General features: G+C 35.7%; 1 protein-coding gene across 1 annotated transcript in view; it reads left to right on the top strand.

Moving 5' to 3' along the window:
• The window catches only part of OTOGL (otogelin like), a 156867-nt gene that overhangs the window by 37052 nt on the left and 93638 nt on the right, over window positions 1–26177 (top strand). Inside the window, exons 14-23 of the mRNA XM_049782954.1 lie at window positions 410–456; window positions 838–983; window positions 2418–2541; window positions 4456–4633; window positions 10736–10860; window positions 16669–16878; window positions 17857–18022; window positions 18210–18284; window positions 20079–20131; window positions 21574–21736. Of these exons, the coding sequence (XP_049638911.1) occupies window positions 410–456; window positions 838–983; window positions 2418–2541; window positions 4456–4633; window positions 10736–10860; window positions 16669–16878; window positions 17857–18022; window positions 18210–18284; window positions 20079–20131; window positions 21574–21736 (1287 nt within the window). The remainder of the gene's footprint in view (window positions 1–409; window positions 457–837; window positions 984–2417; window positions 2542–4455; window positions 4634–10735; window positions 10861–16668; window positions 16879–17856; window positions 18023–18209; window positions 18285–20078; window positions 20132–21573; window positions 21737–26177) is intronic.

Raw genomic sequence — 26177 nt, 5'->3', positions numbered from 1 at the left:
GGACCATTTCTTAAAGGACTCAGGAGACCATATGTGGTTATGGGGATTGAACTCAGATCAGCTGCATGCAATGGCAAGCACTTTACCTGTGACTATCTCTCCAGCCCTAAGTGTAGACTTTTTGAATTTAAACAATCAAGGATGTAAAACAGACTTTTCTTGCTTCATATTTTTATTTCTAATTGTTTTGTATTTTCTAGGTATTGTCTTTAGTGATTTTTAAGAATTGTATATAATAAAATAATGACTGTCAAAATTAATTAATGCATTTAATTTCTCCAAAGATGTTTTTAAGTCAGATATTTTGTATCTACAAACATGGCATATTTGAGTACATTAATCAAATTATTTATTCAAGCTTTAATGCAACATCTTTCCCAATAAATTAATATATTATAATTTTATTTAGTGTATGTGTTGGTGGTGTTTGGAACTGCACTGAGCATGACTGTCCAGGTAATGTTTAAAAATATTCCCAAACAAAATATCTCAAATTTCTTTAACTTTTGATGGAAGATAGTGCTCAGTTTTTAAAGATAGCTCATAGATAACACAAAATGTAAGCTTTATAAGTCTAGTTTCCTAGAAAATAAAGGAAAATTTATGAATAAATAAAATTTAGAGGATAGTAAGTAATTTTGGTAAAATTTTCAAAAATTACTTTAAAAATTCTAAAAATATGGAAGTTCTATCATTTAATTAAATTTATATTAAATTGAATAAGATGTGTAGTATTATTTGTCAAACTAGTGAATTTCTAATACCTGATTTATTCTTTTGACTGATTTTAAGAATTAACTATTTATTCTTACATTTTCTTTTTCCTTTTATTGTTAGTTCAATGCTCAGTTGTGGGTGATTCTCATTTTACAACTTTTGATGGTCGACATTATTCTTTCATTGGGATGTGCCAGTACATCCTTGTGAAAGGAACTGGGAAAGATAAATTCACAATTACATTACAGAAAGCTCCCTGTGAACAGGTAAGAATATTTCTAAATGTCATTTCAAGAATTCAAAAATAGGAATAATTTCTTTATTTTAACTCAAATAAAGAGTTAAACTGGAGCTATATCTCCAATTTACATATGGTCACAAGAATAGGGTTAATTATTTTCTGACAAAATAAAAAACCATCAAGTATTAAGACAGATTATAATATACTCTAAAATAATGAAAAACACATATCATCTGTGTAAAAGACATATTTATTTCAGAAACATTTACATATAAAAACAAATATGTATATACCTAAACAAATATTGTATCTTTAATTGTATTTTAAATTATATTTACCTGTCATTTGTTTGATCATTTCTTGCATGATTTTTTAGTGAACTCAGGTTTATGAGTACATCAAAATACATTATTTTAAAGAGATAATTTGGTGGCAGAGGTTGGAGCATAGTGGTAAAAGTACATGTCTAGTATATAGAAAGTTTTAGGTTTAATACCTGGTATAAAAAGTAACTACATATGTAAAAATGAAGGTTTTTTGAGAAATTATAACAGGTTTTACTTTATACTCAATAGATATGATAAGCACTCAGTGAGATTTGGGGTCACCAGGACTACACCCAGACTCTCTGGTGAAAGAGACAGAACTGGGTCGAGTTATGTATAAGGCTCACTCTTAAATCTTGTACATCTATCTAGTCCCTAAATTTTTTATGTGTGTGTGTATGTGTGTGTGTGTGTGTGTGTTTGGGCAGTCTTTAGGGGTTACTTCTGGCTCTATGCACAGAAATCACTCCTGGCAGACTTGGAGGACCATATGGGATGCCAAGGATCAAACCCAGGTCTGTCCTGGGTCAGCCGTGTGCTATGCAAATGCCTTACTCTGGCCTTTACCCTCTGAATTTTGATTAGATTTTTTTCTCATTTCAATATATCAAAGTCAGAGTAAGTTTTCTACATAAAATCTTAATTCTTGCATTTTATTGAACTTTTGAAAATCTAATATGCCAGGTGAGAGAGATAGATAGTATAGCAGCCTTGCACATGGCATCCCATATTGCCCTATGAACGCACCAGAAATGATTGCTAAATGAAAAGCCAGGAGTAAGGAGTGAGCACTTAATTTTGATGTGACCCAAAATAAAAAGAAAGTCTAATATGCCAATTAATTTAAGCACTATATAGAAAACATTAGTACTTAATGAGAATATTTTATACAAAGTGAGTATAAAACCTATTTCATAGAGTATGTAAAGATATGTTTCATTAGTAGTTGAGATAGAGGATGGATTACATATCCACTTTATATAAGCCACTTTATATAAGATACTAGAGATTCTTATTTATGTGCAGTGTTTCTCCTTTTTCTCCCTCACCTTTCACTATTTCTTGCTCCCGTCATCACTATTCTTTGTCTTTCACTTTCAATCTCTCTCACTGCTAATTTAATCTTCATACAGAATCTAGGATTGGTCTGCCTTCAGTCTATAACATTAATTCTGGAAGATGATTTTAACAAGCAAGTAACCCTTTTTAGGGGGGGACAAGTCTTCACCAGCCCTAATCAAGGCTTCAATCTGAATGGTAAGAAATAATGGTAATGGTAAAGTTTCCTTATTTTAGTAGCAATAACAACAAAACAACCCAAGTGGAGTATCCTCATCTGAGTAATCCGATTTTTTGTTTTGTTTTTGGGCCACACCCATTGACACTCAGGGGTTACTCCTGACTATGAGCTCAGAAATCACCCCCTGGCTTGGGGGGAGCCTGGGGACTCCGGGGAATCGAACCGCCAAGTGGAGTATCCTCATCTGAGTAATCCGATTTTTTGTTTTGTTTTTGGGCCACACCCATTGACACTCAGGGGTTACTCCTGACTATGAGCTCAGAAATCACCCCCTGGCTTGGGGGGAGCCTGGGGACTCCGGGGAATCGAACCGCGGTCAGTCCTATGCTAGCGCTTGCAAGGCAGACACCTTACCTCTACCACAACCGCTCCGGCCCTAATCTGAGATATATATATATATTTTTTTTGACTCTGATGTTGTCTTCCTGTAGATGTAATGAATGCTACTATATTTAAGGAACCTAAATATAGTGTTCAATTGCACTGCCTAGATTTGTGAAGTTGTCCATTCAAGCAGCCTCATAAACGTTTGGGGATTCGAGTACAATTTATCTAGGGTCTAGAGTTGTATAGGAACTATATATATACTATGATTTTTCTAAAATCATGTTATTGAGCAGTTATAGCTGAGGAATTTCAAGGATTAAAGAGATGGTAAAAAACATTCCATGCATAGCAAGGAAGCAAGGAGTCAGTGGATTTGGGCATTGCTTCAGAATGAAGCAGTTAGGTGCAGAAGGTCAGAAGATCAAAATAGGGGATTAGGTCGGGTGTAGAATGGGGATAGATCTTATATACTGAGCATTAGTTTTGTTTTTCTGTGGAAAGTCCTCTTCATTCCCGTGTTCCAGCATGGTATGATTAAGACTTTCATTTTCAGAACTTCTTTAATTTGTGTCATGAATTACATGGTCTTGCTAAGAATGCTAAGTTGTAATGTAATTTTCATTATTTGACCATTTTGTCAAATAGTCAAAGATAATAGTCACAAAAGATTCAACCAAATAAAACAAGCTTTAGCAAGGAGACTGATAGACTATTTTTATTTTTATTTTCTTGGTAAACTACTATGGTAACTTTGGTATTAAAGTAACTTTGAAAGCAATGTCAGGTATAATTAGAATAAGTAGAATGTTATTAAAAAGAGTTTACAATAATAAATAAAGAATATATAAAGAAGTATATAATATATATATATATATATAAAGAAGTATGTATCTCTGAGAGTGTTAACAGGGATATATACATGACAGCTTAAAAAGTTATTTAGAATAGAAAGTTATTGGAGGGACTGTACAGCAGGTAAGGTTTGCATGTAGCTGACTGAAATTTGATTTACTCCTGGCTTTGCACTCAAGGATCACTCATGGGGGGCTCTGAGGACACTATGTAGAGTCAGGGATTGAAATCGGATCACATGTAAGACAAGTGCCTTACCTGCTACAGCATCTTTCTGTAAACATCCCAACACCTCTTCCCCATGACATACACACTTTTTTGCTAAAGATTTCAAGAGAATGGGAGGATGGATGGTTGAGGAAGGCACCACCAACACATTAAAAATTTCAAGACATGTATGCACATATGCACACACATGAATTAAGAAAGAAAGGTGTTTTTGCATGTTTCAGGACTGCCCTGTCATAAAATTCTTGCCAACTAAAACTACTATAAATTAACCTGACAAGCTATTAAGCATACTTGCTAAAGTCTCAGTAAAAGCGGGAGTGATAAAAATTGATCCTGAATCACAGACGCCAACACTCTCAGCCTGACCCCACATCTGTTCTCTGGGCAGAGAATTCCTGGGGTGTACTCACATTTCCACATTGATCCACTCAATGCTGACCTTGCTCTGTTCGTTTCTACAGGACTTGTTGAAATTCAGACTCTCTCATCCTTGTTTATTCTTCTAAAAACCTCTTTTGGTTTAAAGATTTTATTTGCAATCGATGGGGAAAGAATTTATCTCCAGCTCACTAGTGCATGGAAAAGAAGAACCTTAGGACTCTGTGGCACTTTTAATGGGAACATAAGGGATGATTTTCTGTAAGTGTGATTTTTTATATATCTAATGTGAATTAGTGGATAGAAATTTAAAGGATATATATAAATTCTTTTATGCAAACGTTATAATAGCATATTTATTATTGTTCTAAGAATTTCTCATGCATTATCATATTTAAAATTTGTAGCAATTTTTTGATTAATATTTATTTAGAGAAAAGGAAACTAGCAGAGACCTTCAAAGTAGCAAATATAAGGGCTCCAAAGTCCTCATCTTCCATATAGTGTCTCTAAACTTTAAAAAAGGGATCTCAAACTCAATTTACCTGGGGGCCGCAGGAGGCAAAGTCGGGGTGAGGCAATGCCACATAAGGGATTTCGCTTACCGAATATTCGCAATAAAAAATCGCATTAGTAAGAAAAAAATCGCAAAAAATCACATTAAACATTTGCATATCCTGAACGGAACTGCTCGGGGTATGCGAATGTTTAATGCGATTTTTTCTTACTAATGCGATTTTTATTGCGATTATTCGGTAAGCGAATAATCGCGAATACTGCGATATTTGAAGGCCGGCCGCGGGCCACAAAATGTTGTATGGAGGGCCGCAAACGGCCCGCGGGCGGCGAGTTTGAGACCCTTGCTTTAAAATAAAGGCTCTGTAACTCGGCATGTAAATTAGTCATAAATTATTCTCAATAATACCACTTCTCACGTTGGCACTATTGTACTTCAAAAATTCACTGCCTTAAACAGTTCATGGACTAAACTATATTTGAAAGTCTTTATATTATTTGGTATGTATGCTATATCTAATGCAATGTTTTGGCTTTGAAGTTGGATCTCACACTTTGACTTAACAAAATACTTCCACCCATATGTGAAAAGACTCTCTCAATGATATAGATATTTCTTGAATATCTGGTTTGAGGCTAAGAAATATGGGAATTTATGCAACTTGAGGACTTGTTTTCTATCTGTAAGGGGTTTTTATCAGGACTTTAAGACGTAATTACCATGAAACAAAATCTTTATCAAAATATAGAATATATTGAGGTAATTAAAAAATTAAGCTGTCTGGCAATTTTTGAAATTTGGGACTTAAAGTAGCTTAGTATGAATTGAATATAAAGAGAACATTTCATGAAAAAGTCCATTTTCCATATACTATTTTAAAAAAGCACTTCTGCTTGCATTCTTAACACTATTTGGGAATTTTTTTTCCCTTTACTAATCTTTCTTACTAACTCTCACTTATTGTTCTCCAAACTTATACTTTATAAATACAAGTTCATGTCCCTTTAGAGAAAATTAGTTCTGACTCTACTCCTATGAACATCTTTAACAATCTGGGTTATTTTTTGTTTAGTTTTTGTTTGAGGGTCACACCTGGCAGTGCTCAGGTCTTATTTCTGTATCTTGACTCAGGTACCAATGATTGAACTCAGATAGACTGTGTGCAAGATAGCACTTGCCTTGCCCATTGTACTGTCTGTCTGATTTGCATAGAAAACTATTGAGTTGGAAAACAACAACAACAACAACAACTCAGTCCTGTACTTTTAGGAACAGGCAAAGAGCTTTATATGTAGTACTGTAGAAAGTACTTGTAATTAGACATAATTAAAAAAATTTAGCAATTAAACTTTTAAATGCCAAAAGAAAATTTCTTTTATTTTGTCATCCTAAGTGATTACATGTTTTTAGGTTATTTAGTGTTTTTGTTTCACTTATAGTTTAGCATGGTGAATCCTTATCACATTTATGAATCAGAAGTGGTACTAAGTGAGTTGACTAAGGTGTTCAGAAGGATATTAAATGTTATTTCTTTCCCTTATTTGTAGAATGGTGAGCAGTTAAAGCTGAACATATGGCAAATCTGTCTGTGTCTTTCTATATCCCAACCTCTCTGTGTATAAACAATTAGGCTTGATAAAAATTCAGGATAATATTTCAGCCAATTTCTCTCTTTTTTCCTCAATATATAGCGAGCTTTATTTTTCTTAATAAATAATTTCTTTATTTAAGCACCAGTGCAACTTTCCCACCACCATTGTTCTCCCATTTCCTACACTCCCCAGCCCCTACCCATCCTTAAGATAGGCATTGTATTATTTCGCTATCATTGTCATGATAGCTGTTAATGTAGTTATTTCTCTAACTGCACTTACCACTCTTTGTGATAGGCTTCTTATCATGGGCTGGTTCTTCTAGTCCTCATTCAGAGTAAGTTTTAAATATTGTTTAACTTTTTACCAGAAGCTGGTAAAATTCTTTACTTCACAAAGTTTAATGAAAACATAAAGACTTAGTGGCATAGAAAATATTAATTACTTGAAAATTAATAATTTTGTTAGTGTAAATGAGCTTAATGAGTCAGGAGTTTGAAATTTCTTTGAACAATAAAAGTGCCATAGATAAATGGGTTTATGTTTTCGCTCTTAATTTTTGGTATTTGCTGTTATAAGAGCATTAAATGAAATAAAACAGCCAGGATCTCAGTAAGTATTCCCTGAGAACTTGTACTGTTTAAAGCCTTCTATTTTATTGTTCTTTTGAAGGGAAAGATGAAGGGAAGACAATGAACTGATATAAATCATGTTTTTTCTTTGAAGTTTACTATTTTAATTTGAACAAAATGTGAAATTGGGTTGGGTGTTTGTTATAGTTGATAGTAGATAGTCAAATAATATGGCTATAGAAAACTCAGATAAAACCAAATCTATGTCTTGGTCATGCTGTAACAAATAACATTGTCAGGTTTTATATTTCTCAAACATTAGGTCAAAATTCCCTAAAGGGGACCATATCCATTCTAACTCTTAGTAGTTATGCTATCTTACATTATGTACAAGAATAGTCACTTACTGTAATTGTTTGATGTATTGAAGTTATTGAAGTTTTGGATTTTTTAAATATTTTATAAGTTTATTTAAACATCTTGATTACAAATATGATTGTGATTAGGTTTCAGTCATGTAAAGAACACCCCCCTTCACCAGTGCAACATTCCCACCACCAATGCCCCAAATCTCCCTCCATCCCACCCCACCTTCATCTGTACTCTAGACAGGCTTTCCAGTTCCCTCATTCATTCATATGATTATGGTAGTTCTCAGTGTAGTTATTTCTATAACTGCATTCACCACTCTTTGTGTGAGCTTCATGAAGTAAGCTGGAAGTTCCAGCCCTCCTCTCATTGTCTCTGAGGATTGTTGCAAAGATGACTTTTATTTTTCTTAAAACCCATAGATGAGTGAGAATATTCTGCATCTTTCTCTCTCCCTCTGACTTATTTCACTCAGCATAATAGACTCCATGTACATCCATGTATAGAAAAATTTCATGACTTCATCTCTCTTGACAGCTGCATAATATTCCATTGTGTGTATGTACCACAGTTTCTTTAGCCATTCGTCTGTTGAAGGGCATCTTGGTTGTTTCCAGAGCCTGGCTATTGTGAATAGTGCTGCAATAAATATAGGTGTGAGGAAAGGTTTTTGTATTGTATTCTTGTGTTCTAGGGTATATTCCTAGGAGTGGTATAGCTGGATCGTATGGGAGCTCAATTTCTAGTTTTTGGAGGAATTTCCATATCACTTTCCATAGAGGTTGGACTAGACAGCATTCCCACCAGCAGTGAATAAGAGTTCCTTTCTCTCCACATCCCCGCCAACACCGCTTGTTCTCATTCTTTGTGATGTGTGCCAATCTCTGGGGTGTGAGGTGGTACCTCATAGTTGTTTTGATTTGCATCTCTCTGATGATCAGTGATGAGGAGCATTTTTTCATGTGCCTTTTGGCCATTTGTATTTCTTTGTTATCAAAGTGTCTGTTCATTTCTTCTCCCCATTTTTTGATGGGATTAGATGTTTTTTTCTTGTAAAGTTCTGTCAGTGCCCTGTATATTTTGAATATTAGCCCTTTATCTGATGGGTATTGAGTGAATAGTTTCTCCCACACGGTGGGTGGCTCTTGTTTCCTGGACACTATTTCTTTTGAGGTGCAGAAGCTTCTCAGCTTAATGTATTCCCATCTGTTGATCTCTGCTTCCACTTGTTTGGAAAGTGCAGTTTCCTCCTTGAGGAAACTTTAGGAAACTTTAGTCTCAATGTCATTGAGTGTTTTACCGATGTATTGTTCTATATACTTTATGGTATCAGGTCTGATATCAAGGTCTTTAATCCATTTGGATTTTACCTTCATACATGATGTTAACTGGGGGTCTATGTTCGCTTTTTTGCAAGTGGCTAACCAGTTCTGCCAGCACCACTTGTTGAAGAGGTTTTTCCTGCTCCACTTAGGATTTCTTGCTCCCTTGTCAAAAATTAGGTGATTGTATGTCTGGGGAACATTGTCTGAGAACTCAAGCCTATTCCATGGATCTGAGGGTCTGTCTTTATTCCAATACCATGCTGTTTTGATAACTATTGCTTTGTAGTACAGTTTAAAGTTGGTGAAAGTAATGCCTCCCATACTCCTTTTACCTAGGAGTGCTTTAGCTATTCAAGGGTGTTTATTTGAAGTTTTGGATCTTATGCATTGCTATGGATGTTAGTCTGACTTTGGCAATATAGATGTTTTTTCCAATTAGGTTTATTGAAAATACTAAAAAAAGGGAGAAAAGTCATATGAAGATTGTCTTTTTATCATTTCCTTTTCATTTTTATGCCATTTTTATGTCAAGCAGCACTTGGTAGTGCAGTATTTTAGATCATTTTAATAATTGAAATAAAGTTTTATAAATATGAATTGACTTTTAGAAGCTTTTGTCTTTATCTTGAAAAGAATCATGAAAGCTATCTACCTACTTCTACCCTTTACACTATACAAGGGCATTCTGGGTACCGGAATGATTTTTTTAAAGTCTGTACAGACTTGACTCATGCCTCTGTTACTCATCATTAATATTTATCTGATTTTTTGTTTTACTTTCTTTGAGGGAATGTGTCCTCAAAAGACTGAAATAACTATTAAAATCCTAGATGTCCACTATTTGACACATTATGAAGTCTTAATAAGAGGAAAATAATAGATGTTTTTGAAAAACTTAAAAGGAGCACTTCAAGATTTAATATTTCTTTTTTTGGGGGGGGACCACACCCGTTTGAATGCTCAGGGGTTACTCCTGGCTAAGCGCTCAGAAATTGCCCCTGGCTTGTGGGGACCATATGGGACACTGGGGGATCAAACCGCGGTCCTTCCTTGGCTAGCGCTTGCATGGCAGACACCTTACCTCTAGCGCCACCTCTCCGGCCCCAAGATTTAATATTTCTTAAGAAATTGAAAATAGCATTTAAAAAATATCTGAGGTGGGTGGAGAAACCCCATAGTGCTAAGGCCAAGTGAATTCCTTTTGAATGACCCCAATATTTACTGTGCCAGTGCAGGAGAGGAAAAAAACGGCAAAAAGCACAAAACATTTTTATCTTTTATATATATATTTTCATTTATTATTATTATTATTTTTATTTTTATCTACCTATTTACGTTTTGTCGATTTCTTTGTTTTGGTGTGGTTATTTATATTTATATAAATATTTATATTGGTTTTTTTCTTCTTTTCTTTTCTTTCTTTAGGTACTCTGCCATGTTTTTAACTCGAGACTATGGCTTTTTTTTTGTGGTGCCTATCGTTATCACTGGAGTGCTCACTGGATATTTGACTCTTCTTTTTGTACTGTGGGGGTGTTTCACCTTCTTTTTCTCCTTCATCTCTCAAACCAATGATGAGATCCTCTAGAAGGATTCCCCCCATTTTCAGCATATTAGACTTTTACCCCAGTTTATTACTTTTCTCTTCTTCAAATAAAACCACATAACTTGAAAAAAAATGATCGAACTTAAACACCAAATTTAAAGCCAATGACAACAGAATCAATACCCAATCTACAATAAGCTAGACACAGAGGGGACCACTTATACTAGCAGCTTGGGGGGGGGGTAAGGAGTATATGGGATGCATACTGGGAATGGGGGTGGAGGGAGGACAACTTTGGTGGTGGAAATTCCTGGATTCAATGTCAATAGGTACCTAAAATATTACTGTGAAAGATATGTAATCCACTTTGGTCAAAATAAAAATTATTATTATATTAAAAAATATCTGAGGCTATATACATAACTATTCTCTTTGCCTCTAGTTCTCCCTCGGGCATGATTGAAGGCACTCCACAGCTTCATGCAAATGCATGGAGAGTTTCTTCCACCTGCTTTGCACCGGTTCATGTTCCTATGGTAGATCCCTGTAACATTAATCAACAAAACAGTAAGTCTACTTTAGCAGAAAAGAAGAAGCTTTGGGGAATATTCTGTATTACCATGCTGTTTTAAGATGGGTGTTATTTAGTTTATTTATTTATTATTATTAACTTGGTGCCATTCCTTTTTATTTGTGTTAAACTTGCACATGTCTGTGTGCTGTAGACTATTTGGTGAGTCAAAGATGACTTTCATTTATTACTTTGTATTCAGAAATTTACTTTTTGGGTTTAAAAAATATCTGGGCAGACAGCTGGCCAAGGCATCCTGGGCTGACCACTTGGTCCAGGAGACCGAGATCCCCCCATGTCAAAATGACCTTCAGGGCCAGGTCTGACAACTGGGCTCTGGGGGGAGGGGAGAGGAGTGAAACCCCTCCTCTATGCATTCTTAAACTGGAGAGGGAGGCTGCAGCTGGACCCATAAGACCCCACATGCCAGGATTTCTGCTCCTCTTCTACTTACTGGCTTGAGAAAAAAAATTTCCCTTTTCAGAGGGGGTTATGGGATGCATGCTGGGAATAAGGGTGGAGGGAGGACAACTTTTATAGTGGGAATTCCCCTGATTCAATGTCAATATGTACCTAAAATATTACTGTGAAAGATATGTAATCCACTTTGGTCAAAATAAAAATTATTATTATAATAAAAAATTTACAGCACCAAAAAACCCCTTCCTTTTACCATGTGGGTAAGAGATTTTTAGATGTTTTTAATGCTAAAGAAAAAAAAACTCTAGAATTACTTTAATAATGCTAGTATAGTATTCATTTGTTTAAGTTCAGTTTCATAATATAACTTGTGCAACTCATACTTAATAACTATCATATTACACATTCCAATTATGAAGCGTGTTACAGCTTCATGAGCAGGAAGCCAATGACTCAAGAAAGCTTGATGCCTTTAAATGAAATGTTTTTGATATTTATGTTTAAAAGTTCTATCTTGCAGCTGAAATTCTTAGAATTTGGGGCTCTTTTTACATTTTTTAAAACTAAAGCTACAGAAAACTATGGAAATGCTTTTACACTGCTTAATGGAAAAAGGACATGTTGTTATTGTTAAGAATCAATGTGAGAGAGAGAGAGACATAGACACAGAATAGTCTCACTCATCTATGTTTTTTTTTAATTAATGACATTATTGTAATAAGGCCAGAGACATTAGAGTTAAAGGGCCAGAAGGACTGGCTCACAATATGAAGCTTACCACAAAGAGTGGTGAATACTGTTAGGGAAATAACTACACTAACAACTAGTATGACAATGTTAATGAGTGAGAGAACTAAAATGCCTGTCTCGAATACAGGCCGGGGGGGGGGAGGTGGGAGAGGGGCATTGGTGATGAAAAGGTTGCACTGGTGAAGAGGGGGTGTTCTCTTTATGACTGAAACCCAACTACAATCATGATTGTAATTATGGTGCTTAAATAAAGATTTTTATTAAAAAAAGAGTCATTGTGAAAAAAAATTTTATTTTAATAATATCTTCATTTAAACACTTTGATTACAGACATGATTGTAGTTGGGTATAAGTTATATACTGATACCCTTCACACTGAAAAATTTAATGTGCATGTTTACACATATATAGTTTATGATTTATGTCTTTAATAATTGTGTTTTTGTGTATAAACAGTTTTGTTAATATTTAATGAGCTTTTCCATGAAAAGTCAATACAATTTTTAGATTTTATATTAGCAGGAGGATTCTGATGGGCATTTATTATTATCTTATAGTTTCGGTATAATGGAGAAGTAAAAGAACTATTTTTTCAGTGTTGCCTTTTTATCTAGCCAGCTTCCAAACTTAGTAAATTAGAAAACTTTGTTTATTATTTTTTCTGTCTACAATCAAAGGACTATATCTAAAGTATTTTGATTTGTGTATTCAATATATTTATTTTTCTTGATTGATTGAATTATAATATTATTTAATTGACAAGATAAGCCCCTTTCCACTTCAATCTTCAACAAACCAATTACCTTGTAGCAGATGACAGGTAACCTTTTTAACTTCCTCATCCCCCCCCACACACATGTGAACAAACTTACCCTGGCTTCAGTCCTAGGCACACAAATAGAATCTGATAAGTCTACTTGAACATACCTTCTCAACATTAGAAGGGAAGCAGTCCAGGATGGAAATGTCCCAAGCACCAGAAAGAAAGCTTTTAGCCTTGAGTTCCAGTTGGCTAAAGCCTAGGGAGCAAATTGAGGGGATCAGGCAAGGGTTGGGTTGAGGTAAAGGTCTGTTGCTCTGGGACTCAAAGTCCAGCTGAATCTCTGAGGACAGAGACATCTCATAATGATGTTGCATACATTATTTCTTGATTTTACCTTGAACTATTTTTATTTTATGTTTGAAATGGCTAAACATAAAGGTTCCCAAAGCAAAGAAATAAAATAGATGGAAGTCAATTAAAGGCTATATTTACAAGCATTTTTCTGAGTCACACTTTTTCTTTTTTTTCTTTTTTTTGGGGGAGGCACACCCGGTGACGCTCAGGGGTTACTCCTGGCTATGCTCTCAGAAATCTCTCCTGGCTTGGGGAACCATATGAGACGCCAGGGGATTAAACCACAGACTGTCCTAGGCTAGCGCCAGCAAGACAGATGCCTTACTGCTCTGTGCAACAGCTTCAGCCCCATACTATTTTCTTAACACTATCAATCAGTATGAGAAATTTTTGATCTACAAATCCTTAGGGAAGACAATTTAGTCCTCATTGATTTTTGGAATTTAGAATTTTGTGAGATTATCAGTTGACAGGACAATGTATGATAATAATGCCTGGTTGATTTGTTGATACATCTACAGAGCAAAGAAAATATCATCTTCAATTATCATTTTTCCTTACCAATAAGATACTTAAAGCACTCAATGAAATTTAGTATAATTACTTAGTAGCGAAAATAATCCTAATTTTTGAGCAACTCATCTGCTTACCAGAGACAATGATTACGAAACAGATTAGTGAAGTTTCTCTGTGACAATATCAGTGCCCTCCTAGGTTGACTATATCATAGAACCACAAAGCAGCCTTTTGCAGGAAGATAGGATCTAGTTTGTTCTGTGAAATGCAGAGAGGATTCTACCTGCTCAGCCATTCTCAGGGAAGAAGGAGAGACATAGTTGAAGGAGTGATATTACTGACACTCTAACCTTCCAGGGCTTGATATTTGAATCTGGAGACCTGCAGTGTATGTTTGTTTTTTGAATTTCAATTCACCATTCATTTACTTCCTTTCATAGATTCACTTAACAGATATTCCTAAAGTTTTACTAATTGCTGAGCACTGAGCTTTGTGCACTGTATATTGAGCAGACATCGTGTTCCATGAAAATTTAACATTTGCAGCATCACTATTACCTCAAACATTCAATCGAAGCCTTATGTAATTAGTTCTTTCAGGATAATTATATATTACAGGGAGTTAACATACACTTTTGTGAGAGGGTATATGAAGATCAGTGTCTCAATAATCATCAATTCTTTGAAGAAATTTTTGTTTTTAAAAAAAGATGATTCTCAGGAAATGGAGTGATCAATAGCATGCTCTGTCATTTCTTGTTACTCATGCTATTCAGAGATAAAAAGGATAAAACATCATTCTATTTTCTCTTCTTTCTTTGTTTTGGATTTTTGGGGCACACCTGGTGGTACTCAGGTGTTACTCTTGGCTCTGTGTTCAGAAATTACTCCTGGCAGGCTCAGGAGAACTTATGGGATTGAACCTGGTAGGCCTCATTCAAGGCAAACACTCTAATTGCTGTGCTCTCACTTCAGCCTCTTTCTTTCTTTCTTTCTTTCTTTCTTTCTTTCTTCTTTCTTTCTTTCTTCTTTCTTTCTTTCTTTCTTCTTTCTTCTTTCTTTCTCTTTCTTCTTTCTTTCTTTTCTTTCTTTCTTTCTTTCTTTTCTTTCTTCCTTCTTCTTTCTTCTTCCTTCCTTCCTTCCTTCCTCCTTCCTTCCTTCCTTCCTTCCTTCCTTCCTTCCTTCCTTCCTTCCTTCCTTCCTTCCTTCCTTCCTCCTTCCTTCCTTCCTTCCTTCTTTCTTCTTTCTTTTTTCTTTCTTTCTTTCTTTTTTCTTTCTTTCTTTCTTTTCTTTCTTTCTTCTTTCTTTCTTTCTTTCTTTCTTTCTTTCTTTCTCTCTTTCTTTTTTCTTACTTCCTTCTTTCTCTTCCATCCTTCCTTTCTCTCTCTTTCTCTATTTCTCTCTTTCTCTCTCTTTCTTCCTTCCTTCCTTCCTTCCTTCCTTCCTTCCTTCCTTCCTTCCTTCCTTCCTTCCTTCCTTCCTTTCTTTCTTTCTCTCTCTTTCTTTCTTTCTTTTTTCTTCCTTCCTTCTTTCTTTCTCTTCCTTCCTTCCTTTCTTTCTCTCTCTTTCTCTATTTCTCTCTTTCTCTATTTCTCTCTTTCTCTTTCTTTCTTCTTCTTTTCTTTCTTCTTTTTTTCTTTCTTTTCTTTCTTTCTTTCTTTCTTTCTTTTTCTTTCTTTCTTTCTTTTTCTTTCTTTCTTTCTTTCTTTCTTTCTTTCTCTTTCTTTCTTTCTTTTCTTTCTTTCTTTCTTTCTTCTTTCTTTCTTTCTTTCTTTCTTTCTTCCTTCCTTCCTTCCTTCTTTCTCTCTCTCTTTTCTTTCCTTCCTTCTTCCTTCCTTCCTTCCTTCCTTCCTTCCTTCCTCCTTCCTTCTTCCTTCTTCCTTCCTTTCTTCCTTTCTTCCTTCCTTCCTTCCTTCCTCCTTCCTTCCTTCCTTCCTTCCTTCCTTCCTTCTTTCTTTCCTTTCTTTCTTTCTTTCTTTCTTTCTTTCTTTTTCTTTCTTTCCTTCTTTCTTTCTTTCTTTCTTTCTTTCTTTTCTTTCTTTCTTTCTTTTTTCTTTCTTCTTTCTTCTTCTTCCTTCCTTCCTTCCTTCCTTCTCCTTCCTTCCTTCCTTCCTTCCTTCCTTCCTTCTTTCTTCTTTCTTTCTTTCTTCTTTCTTCTTTCTTTCTTTCTTCCTTCCTTCCTTCCTTCCTTCCTTCCTTCCTTTCCTTCCTTTCTTTCTTTCTTTCTTTCTTTCTTTCTTTCTTTTTCTTTCTTTCTTTCTTCTTTCTTTCTTTCTTTCTTTTTTCTTTCTTTCTTCTTTCTTTCTTTTTTCTTCTTTCTTTCTTTCCCTCTCTCTTTCTTTCTTTCTTTTTTCTTCATTCCTTCTTTCTTTCTCTTCCTTCCTTTCTTTCTCTCTCTTTCTCTATTTCTTTCTTTCTTTCTTTCTTTCTTTCTTTCTTTCTTTCTTTCTTTCTTTCTTTCTTTCTTTCTTTCTTTCTTTCTTTCTTTCTTTCTTTCTTCTTTCTTTCTTTCTTTTCTTTTCTTTCTTTCTTTCTTTCTTTCTTCTTTCTCTTCTTTCTTTCTTTCTTTCTTCTCTTCTTCCTTCTTCCTTCCTTCCTTCCTTCCTTCCTTCCTTCCTTCCTTCCTTCCTTCCTTCCTTCCTTCCTTCCTTCCTTCCTTCCTTCCTTCCTTCTTCCTTCCTTCCTCCTTCCTTCCTTCCTCCTTCTTTTCTTTCTTTCTTTCTTTCTTTCTTTCTTTCTTTCTTTCTTGCTTTCTTTCTTGCTTTCTTCCTTGCTTTCTTGCTTTGTGCTAAAAAACTAATGACTATAGATTAAGTGCTTTATCCAATAAGACCCAAAACAAAAATACAACTAAGAAAACTATGTAACCTGAAAATAGTGATTCCATTATTAAATGTAACATGTTCAACTGTGCAAGATGCTCAGATAGCTTTGGCCCTTGCTAAGTAGAGGTATGATACAGGCTGGTGAATGAGATGCTGATGGTAATTTCTCCTCTCAGTTGGCTATGCAGCACACTGTGATGTTATTCACCAAGAGCTCTTTGCTCCTTGCCACTTCTACATCAGCCCCGGACTGTACTACCAGCTCTGCAGACACGATGCGTGCAAGTGTGGGAGCCCCTGTCTGTGCAATGCTCTTGCGCACTACGCTTACCTCTGTGGCCAGCGTGGGGTCCCCATTGATTTCAGATCTCAGATTTCCTTCTGTGGTGAGTGAGAGTGATGGAACAGATCACGATTGGCTTTATTCATTTAGGTTCTGGTTGTGCTTAGGGCTTACTTCTGGTGCTGGGATCACTTCTGGTGGCCATCATATGAAATGCCGTAGATCGAACTCAGGTCCATCTTGTGCAAGGCAGATTCCCTCTTCCCACAGTTTTTCCTCCAAAGATTAACTATACATTTAGTATAATTTCAAGTTATTTTCTACAAGTTTAAATTTTTTTCTACAAGTTTGTATGTGTATATTTAGATCATTTAGTTTGCCTACTATAATAAGTTCACTTTTTATAAAGAGAAATTTGAAGGTTTAGAAAAAATAGTACAGGGGGTGGGAAATGATGAAGTATATAAGCATTGGTGATGAGAGTTGAAGCTGATGTAAAATTGGTGTTGAAATATTATATGCTTAAAATTCAAATATTTATAAACTTTGCACACCACAATTCTTTAAATAAAAAAATTATAAAAAGAAAATAGTATAAATATTATTAAAAAGATAACTTCCCAAGAGGTTGGATCAATAAAGTTGGAACAATTGAGTATGGATAAATAAAGTAAAATTTGTCTTATTTATAGGATACTAATAGTTTACATTAGTTTTAATAAAGTTGTAATGAAGCTGATGCCAGTAGGACAATAAATTGACTCAAAATATGATAACATGCTGTATTTGAGAAACCAAGTGCCTTTAATTATTTTTATATCATAGAACATATATTCTTAATGAATATTATAGAAAATTGCATACAATATTACAAGTTAGAATTTTATTTTTCTGTGTACCTTTGTGAAGCCATGGGTTGTTTTATTTCTTTGACTTATTTTCTTAAGAGGATTCTGTAGTGGTCTGGGTTTTTTGATGTAAGACAGTTTTTTTTCTTTATTTCATGGCTACCATGTAAATCAAACATACAGTACATGGGTTCCCTGTGGCCCTCAATCTCACTGCTGTCATTGGTCCTCAGGGGTTGTGTGCCAGAAAGGGATGCTCTACCATCACTGCTCTTCCTTCTGCCGTCGCTCCTGCCTTGCTCTCTCAAACCCGGAGCAATGTCACGATGACTGTGCTGAAGGTTGCAATTGTCCAGAAGGCAAATACTATGAAGACACACTAAACTTTTGTGTGCCCATGTGAGTACAGAAAACACATTGTTATCACTGTGATAAATGATTTCTACCATTAAAATGTTATGCAATCTCATGATATTAATATTGGTGTTCATTGACATTCAATATAGAGCATAGAATCTGAATAAATTTTAGTGTTTAAAAATGTACTTCCTATTCTCTTAATTGAACCTTTTGTTTTCCCTGATAGATTTCACTGCCGGTGTCATTATAGAGGTAGTGTTTATCAGCCTGGAGAGCTCATCCCAACACCTTTGGGATTATGGTAGGTTCAATGGTGATGGCAAATAACACACCAATGTATTCTTCCTCAAAATAATAAAATCAACTCTAACATACATCATTAGAAAGAGGATAACCTTACTATTACATTCATTACATAAATTAAATGTATTGAAAATGGCACACCTAAATCTTGTATTCAAGGTGAAAGATAATTTGTGATTTAACAAGCCATATAGTGCTCTTTGATGACTTTGATTCTCAGATAGAAATTGGGCTGGAGATGGGGGTTCAATGACTGAAATATCTTGAGGATTCTAGTTCTGTGATTTGTCAATTGGTTCTGAATCTTACCCTTGAATGTTGTCCTGGTGCTATTCTGTATACCAGCACATCTTGTGTACGTAATGTAATTGCTGCTCTCTATGTCAGTCCATTTTATTTTTACTAGATTTTAAAAATTACTTCTTAAGCATTCTTGTTTACAAGGTTGTTCATAACAGTTGTTTTATTTTCATAATTACAAAGTTGCTCATATTGAGTTTCACCCGTGCATTTTTCCAGTGTCCCCAAGTTTCCCTCCTGCCCTCCTATCCTCTACTCTCTCTGCCTCAGTGGCAGATATATTTCTTGTCTCTCTCTTTCTCTCTCTCACACACTCTCTCTTATATTATTTTAGACACTGTGGTTTGCAATTTTGTCCCGAAGGGGTATCAGGCATATCACTCTTTCTCCTTTCAGCACCCAGTTCTTGTGATCACCCAGAGTGATCATATCCCACTATCATTGTCACAGTGGTTCCTTCTCTCCCCTAACAGCACTCCCTACTCTTTGTGGCAAGCTTCCTATTTGGACCAGTCCTCCTGGCCCTCATCCTTATTGTCTCTAGATATTACCACCATACTATAATTTTTATATAACACAGATGAGTGAGATTATTCTATGTCTGTCCCTCAATCTCTGAATTCATTTTGCTTAGTATAATACTCTCCATATATAGCCACGTGTAAGCAAATTTTATGTATTTTAATCCCTTGCTTTGGAGTTCACATGGGGAATACATGATCTACTTAGAACTTGAAGGAATAACTGTTTATCTTACAGTTTTGGAGAACAGATTTGTTATTCCCTATTATGATGCATTAGTCTGAGGTTTGTAAGTTAAATTTGCATGTCTTCAGCTTTTATCTTAGACCCCAATTTTAGATGGTCAATGGGAATGTTGCGATTAACCTTCATCTTCCTTGCTGCATTTAAGAATTTTCTAGAATTCAAGCTAGTTATGTCACTTTTTTAAATGTCTTTAATGCTCGTATCCCAGTGATAAAATCTTAATAACTTAATAGGAAGGAGCTAAGTTCTGCTCATCTTTGCATCTTATCTCCTATCGCTTGGCTATAAAAAACACAATTGTACCTCTACATAGTTTGATACTATTACTGCCTTCTTCTTGCCTCTGTCCACCCATTCTTAAAAACTTTGTAGACTTTTTCGTCTTTCACTTTTTTGTTCTAAATTGCCTATAGACTTCCAATGTATTTTATATCTTAAAATGTTTCACTGTCACTGTGCCATGCTACAGAAATAATTTATTTTTGTGTATTCTCTTCCCACTAGACTAGAAACATCCTGACAAAGACTATGATGCTGACTTCTTCAGCTATCCCTCATGCCTATCACAGTGCTCTCCCCTACAGGGGCATGCTAAGAAAATGTTGAAAAAAATATTGTTAAATGGGACCAAAGACCTTTAAATCCCTCAAAAGTATAAACTTATTTTTGAAATGCAAACAAAATTTAATTTTAAATTAATAAATCAACTCTGATTTTCTTGTAGCCAATGTTCAAATGGAACTGTGGAATGTGATGAATCAGCTACGCCCTCTGCTGGTAAGATTTAGATGAGTTGATGTCCTCAGGGGAGTGACTAAAGGCTGCTCTCTGGTTCCCTGTGCCTGGTTAAACTGTGGGAATGGCTCTTACTGTGATCCTACAGTGCTTCCTAACGCTTTAGACACTCTTAACTCTGATATGGATGCAGTAGTTGAGGCAAATAGGTAAGAATGTTTAGGGCCAGGGTCGATCAATCCAGGGAGCTGCTACATAGACCCAAAAGAACCACCCAAAGTGTCCCATGTAATGGGGACTATATTTATATTAGGAATACAAATATTATTTCCTTCATCAAATAAAAATACCTCAATTTTTGGTTATTTACTTGTATGAGCTTCAATTATGTGTTCTTTATTTACTTTAGACTATGTAACACTTTACTTATTTTAAAAAAAAGTATATTCCTGGACCATACAATATTCAGTAAGCTTTTGGCTGTCCCTGTTTTTCCCTATTTGCTTCAGGATAGCTCAAAGTTTTAAAGAAGGAAACCTCACATGATCAAGAGTCTCTGGTGAATTTCTTAGAATTTATTTATTTTGGTTCCCAATAAGAGATCTTTTCAATCCTTATGAGCAAAAAAACTTTTTGGAAGAATCTGTAGACTCAATTTTACTTATGATTATATCTAATCTATTAATTTTTTTGCCTTTTTAACCCCTGTGATGTTCAGGAGTTACTCCTGGCTATACGCTCAGAAATTGCTCCTGACTTGGGAGACCACATGGGATGCGGGGAATCAAGCCAATGCCCTACCACTGTGCTATGGCTCCGACCCTTTCTCTACTCATTTTTATAGAAAAAGGCTTACTTAATGATCTTCAACCTTTTTATACCCTCATACCAATATCAGTCTATGGTGGAAACCACCGAAATTTTGCAGAGGTGCACAGAGTCAAAAAATATACCATGCACATAATCATATATAATTGATCTCATATTATATAACTATATATATATAACTATATTATATTTCCAAACTTCAATATTTTCTGGGCCTATCAAAATGTTTTAATCTCAGCATTATACATCATATATCATTGTTTCATAGAAGGAAGCTAAGATTTTCATTTTAATCTATTTTAAAATTAATATATTTTTGTCGTGCTGAGGATTGAACCTTATCTTCTGCACCTAAAACACATACTTTACCACTGAGACACATTAAACACACACACACACACACACACACACACACACACACACACACACAGTCGCTGCTGAGGCTTTTGAACTCAAAATTGCTTTTGAATGGTTGGAATCTGGTTTTTGAATATTTATAAGCTCATCAACCAAAATTCAGACAGTATTAGCTAATAAAAATTGGTCAAGTTATCTGTGTGGCTCTATTTTTCTGGTAAATACTGGTAAATATGATTGTCTGTCTATGGAGCAAACACATCGTTAAGTTTATTTTATCTGTGCCTTGTCCCATGAAGTTCATGCCTGCCCTGAGGGAAAAGAGTATTTTGACTGCAGGTTTCCTGACCCTGACTTACCAGCGGGTGGAGTCAACTGTGAGACCACGTGTGCAAATTTAGCCATGAACTTCACTTGTGCTCCATCCTCCCCCTGCATAAGTGGCTGTGTTTGTGCGGCAGGGTGAGTCTCTTTTGCCTGAAAATACAGAGCATCCAGGATCTGATAGGAAACACCACAGTTCTTCAACATATTTCTTGTAGAAATATCTACAATTATTATGCTGACTGGTGGATAATTTTAGAGTTGGTAAATAGACTGCTGTCATGATTCTGCATTGCTCATGTCTTTTTAGAACATGAATAGTATGACTAATTATGTCATGCATTTTTAATGCACTATCATATTATTAAATTAATAAACTGAATTGAGGAATTAGTTCCTCTCAGGATGACCTGGTACTTACCTTGGATTTAATTGGGTGATTTTGGAAAAATGAAACAGATTTTACTCCATGCAAAGCTCTACAATGGTATATTATTTATGTGTTCTATTGTGCTATTACTGTATTCTGTATGTCACATAAGACAGTACTCTGAATTGATGTAGGCTTTGGGTGTGAATGGAGGAATAATGGGAGACTTTAGACAAGTGCTTCTCAATTATTTTCTGTCATCCCCCTAGGAAGAACGAAACATTTTTCGCGCCCCCCCGCATGACTGTAAATAGTATATTTATTTAAAAAAATTTAAATAGCAAAGCAAAAATGTATAAAATAATTTGAGCTAATTTTTTAATCAAATGTGATGTCTGGATTAATGACTACAATGAGCACGGTTTTGCAATGCATAGCTTTTCGAAGCGGGATTTGACTCAGGACACAGCAACTCTCAGCTCCAGAGACATACAGAGACATAAACACAGGGCTAGCTTGTTATGACAGTGTTTGCGCCCCCTTTATGGAGCCTCAAGCCCCCTCTGAGGAGCGCACTACACTATTTGAGAAGCACTGCTTTAGACACAGCTGAGTTCTCATTTTAGTTCATTTGATGTTAACAAACTGGTTTTCTACAAGTTGCTTTAATTTTATTAAAATTTTTAGGACATATTCAGCGATACTCAGGGCTTACTCTGTGCTCAGAAATTACTCCTGCAAGGCTCAGAGAATCACACGGGATTTTGGGATTCAAACCCAGGTTGATCACCTGCAAGGCAAATGCCTTTTCCACTGTCCCACTGTACTATGACTGTACACTATCATTCTGCCTCCCACTACAGGTTGCTTTTTTATTATTATTTTTTAACAACTTTATTACATACATGATTGTGTTTGAGTTTCAGTCATGTAAAGAACACCACCCATCACCAGTGCAACATTCCCATCACCAATGTCCCAAATCTCCCTCCTCCCCACCCAACCCCCACCTGTACTCTAGACAGGCTTTCTATTTCCTCGTACATTCTCATTATTAGGATAGTTCAAAATGTAGTTATTTCTCTAAGTAAACTCATTCCTGTTTGTGGTGAGCTTCATGAGGTTAGCTTTAACTTCCAGCTCTTTTCTCTTTTGTGTCTGAAAGTTATTATCGCAAGAGTGTCTTTCATTTTTCTTAAAACCCATAGATGAGTGAGACCATTCTGTGTCTTTCTCTCTCTCTCTGACTAATTTCACTCAGCATAATAGATTCCATGTACATCCATGAAATTTCATGACTTCATCTCTCCTGACGGCTGCATAATATTCCATTGTGTATATGTACCACAGTTTCTTTAGCCATTCATCTGTTGAAGGGTATCTTGGCTGTTTCCAGAGTCTTGCTATGGTAAATAGTGCTGCAATGAATATAGGTGTAAGAAAGAGATTTTGTATTGTATTTTTGTGTTCCTAGGGTATATTCCTAGGAATATAGCTGGGTCGTATGGGAGCTCGATTTCCAATTTTTAGAGGAATCTCCATATTGCTTTCCATAAAGGTTGAACTAGACAGCATTCCCACCAGCAGTGGATAAGAATTCCTTTCTCTTCACATCCCTGCCAACACTGCTTGTTCTCATTCTTCGTGATGTGTGCCAATCTCTGGAGTGGTACCTCATAGTTATTTTGATTTGCATCTCCCTGATGATTAGTGATGTGGAGCATTTTTTCATCTGTCTTTTGGCCATTTGTATTTCTTCTTTGTCAAAGTGTCTGTCCATTTCTTCTCCCCATTTTTTGATGGGATTAGATGCTTTTTTCTTGTAAATTTCTGTCAGTGCCTTGTATATTTTGGAGATTAGCCCTTGTCTGATGGGTATTGGGTGAATAGTTTCTCCCACTCAGTGGGGGGCTCTTGTATCCTGGGCACTATTTCCTTTGAGGTGCAGAAGCTTCTCAGTTTAATATATTCCCATCTGTTAATCACTGCTTTCACTTGCTTAGAGAGTGCAGTTTTCTCTTTGAAGATGCCTTTAGTCTCAATGTCCTGGAGTGTTTTACCTACTTGTTGTTCTATATATCTTATGGTTTTGGGTCTGATATCGAGGTCTTTCATTCATTTGGATTTAACCTTAGTACATGATGTTAGCTGGGGTCTAAGTTCAATTTTTTGCAAGTGGCTAGCCACTTGTGCCAACACCACTTGTTGAAGAGGCTTTCTTTTCTCCACTTAGGATTTCTTCCTCCTTTATCAAAAAGTAGGTGATTGTATGTCTGGGGAACATTTTCTGAGTATTCAAGCCTACTCCACTGATCTGAGGGCCTGTCTTTATTCCAATAGCATGCTGTTTTGATAAATATTGCTTTGTAGTACAGTTTAAAGTAGGGAAAAATAATTCCTCCCATATTCTTTTTCTCAATGATTGCTTTAGCTATTCTAGGGTGTTTATTGTTCCAAATGAATTTGAAAAGTGCCTGATCCAGTTCTTTGAAGAATGACATGGGTATCTTTAGAGGGATCAAATTAAATCTGTACTGGGGGAGTCTTGCCATTTTGATGATGTTAATCCTGCCAATACATGAGCAGGGTATGTTCTTCCATTTCTGCATGTCCTCTCTTATTTCTTGGAGCAGAGTTTTATAGTTTTCTTTGTATAGATCCTTCACATTTTTAGTCAAGTGATTCCAAGATATTTGAGTTTGTGTAGCAGTATTATGAATGGGGTTGTTTTCTTAATGTCCATTTCTTCCTTAATGCTATTGGTGTATAGAAAGGTCATTGATTTTTGAGTGCTAATTTTGTAGCCTGCCACCTTGCTATATGAGTCTATTGTTTCTAGAAGCTTTTTGGTAGACTTTAGGGTTTTCTAAGTAGAGTATCATGTCATCTACAAACAGCGAGAACTTGACTTCTTCCTTTCCTATCCAGGGTCCCTTGATATCTTTTTCTTGCCTAATCGCTATAGCAAGTACTTCCAGTGCTATGTTGAATAGGAGTGGTGAGAGAGGACAGCCTTGTCTTGTGCCAGAATTTAGAGGAAAGGCTTTCAGTTTTTCTCCATTGAGGACAATATTTGACTCTGGCTTGTGGTAGATGGCCTTAACTATATTGAGAAAGGTTCCTTCCATTCCCATCTTGCTGAGAGTTTTGATCAAGAATGGGTGTTGAACCTTCTCAAATGCTTTCTCTGCATCTATTGATATGATTATGTGGTTTTTTATTTTTCTTGTTGTTGATGTTGTGTATTATGTTGATAGATTTACGGATATTAAACCAGCCTTGCATTCCTGGGATGAAACCTACTTGATCGTAGTGGGTAATCTTCTTTTTTATTTATTTATTTATTTATTTATTTATTTATTTATTTATTTATTTTTTCATTTTTGGGCCACACCCAGCGGTGCTCAGGGGTTACTCCTGGCTGTCTGCTCACAAATAGCTTCTGGCAGGCATGGGGGACCATATGGGACACCAGGATTTGAACCAACCACCTTTGGTCCTGAATTGGCTGCTTGCAAGGCAAACACCACTGTGCTATTTCTCCAGGCCCGAAAAATCTTCTTAATGAGGCACTGAATCCTATTTGCCAGGATTTTGTTGAGGATCTTTGCATCTGTATTCATCAGCGATATTGCTCTGTAATTTTCATTTTTCGTAGCATCTCTGTCTGGTTTAGGTATCAAGGTGATGTTGGCTTCATAAAAACTATTTGGAAGTGTTTTCGTTTGTTCAATTTCATGAAAGAGTCTTGCCAGGATTGGTAGTAGCTCCTCTTGAAATGTTTGAAAGAACTCATTAGTGAATCCATCTGGGCCTGGGCTTTTGTTTTTGGGCAGACATTTGATTACCATTTTAATTTCATCAATAGTGGTGGGGGTGTTTAGATATGCTACATCCTCTTCCTTTAACCGTGGAAGATGATAAGAGTCCAAGAATTTATCCATTTTTTCCAGGTTCTCATTTTTAATGGCATAGAGTTTTTTAAAGTAGTTTCTGATTATCCTTTAAATCTCTGTCATATCAGTAGTGATCTCTCCTTTTTCATTCCTAATACGAGTTATCAAGTTTCTCTCTCTTTCTTTGTTAATTTTGCCAGTGGTCTATCAATCTTGTTTATTTGTTCAAAGAATCAACTTCTGCTTTCGTTGATCTTTCGGATTGTTTTTTGGGTTTCCACTTCGTTGATTTCTGCTCCGAGCTCTGTTGTTT

Source organism: Suncus etruscus, chromosome 11 (genome assembly GCF_024139225.1).
Source record: "Suncus etruscus isolate mSunEtr1 chromosome 11, mSunEtr1.pri.cur, whole genome shotgun sequence".
Classification (NCBI taxonomy): Eukaryota; Metazoa; Chordata; class Mammalia; order Eulipotyphla; family Soricidae; genus Suncus; species Suncus etruscus.
The sequence above is the reverse complement of the archived record's forward strand: the minus strand, read 5'-3'. Positions and strand labels throughout refer to the sequence as shown.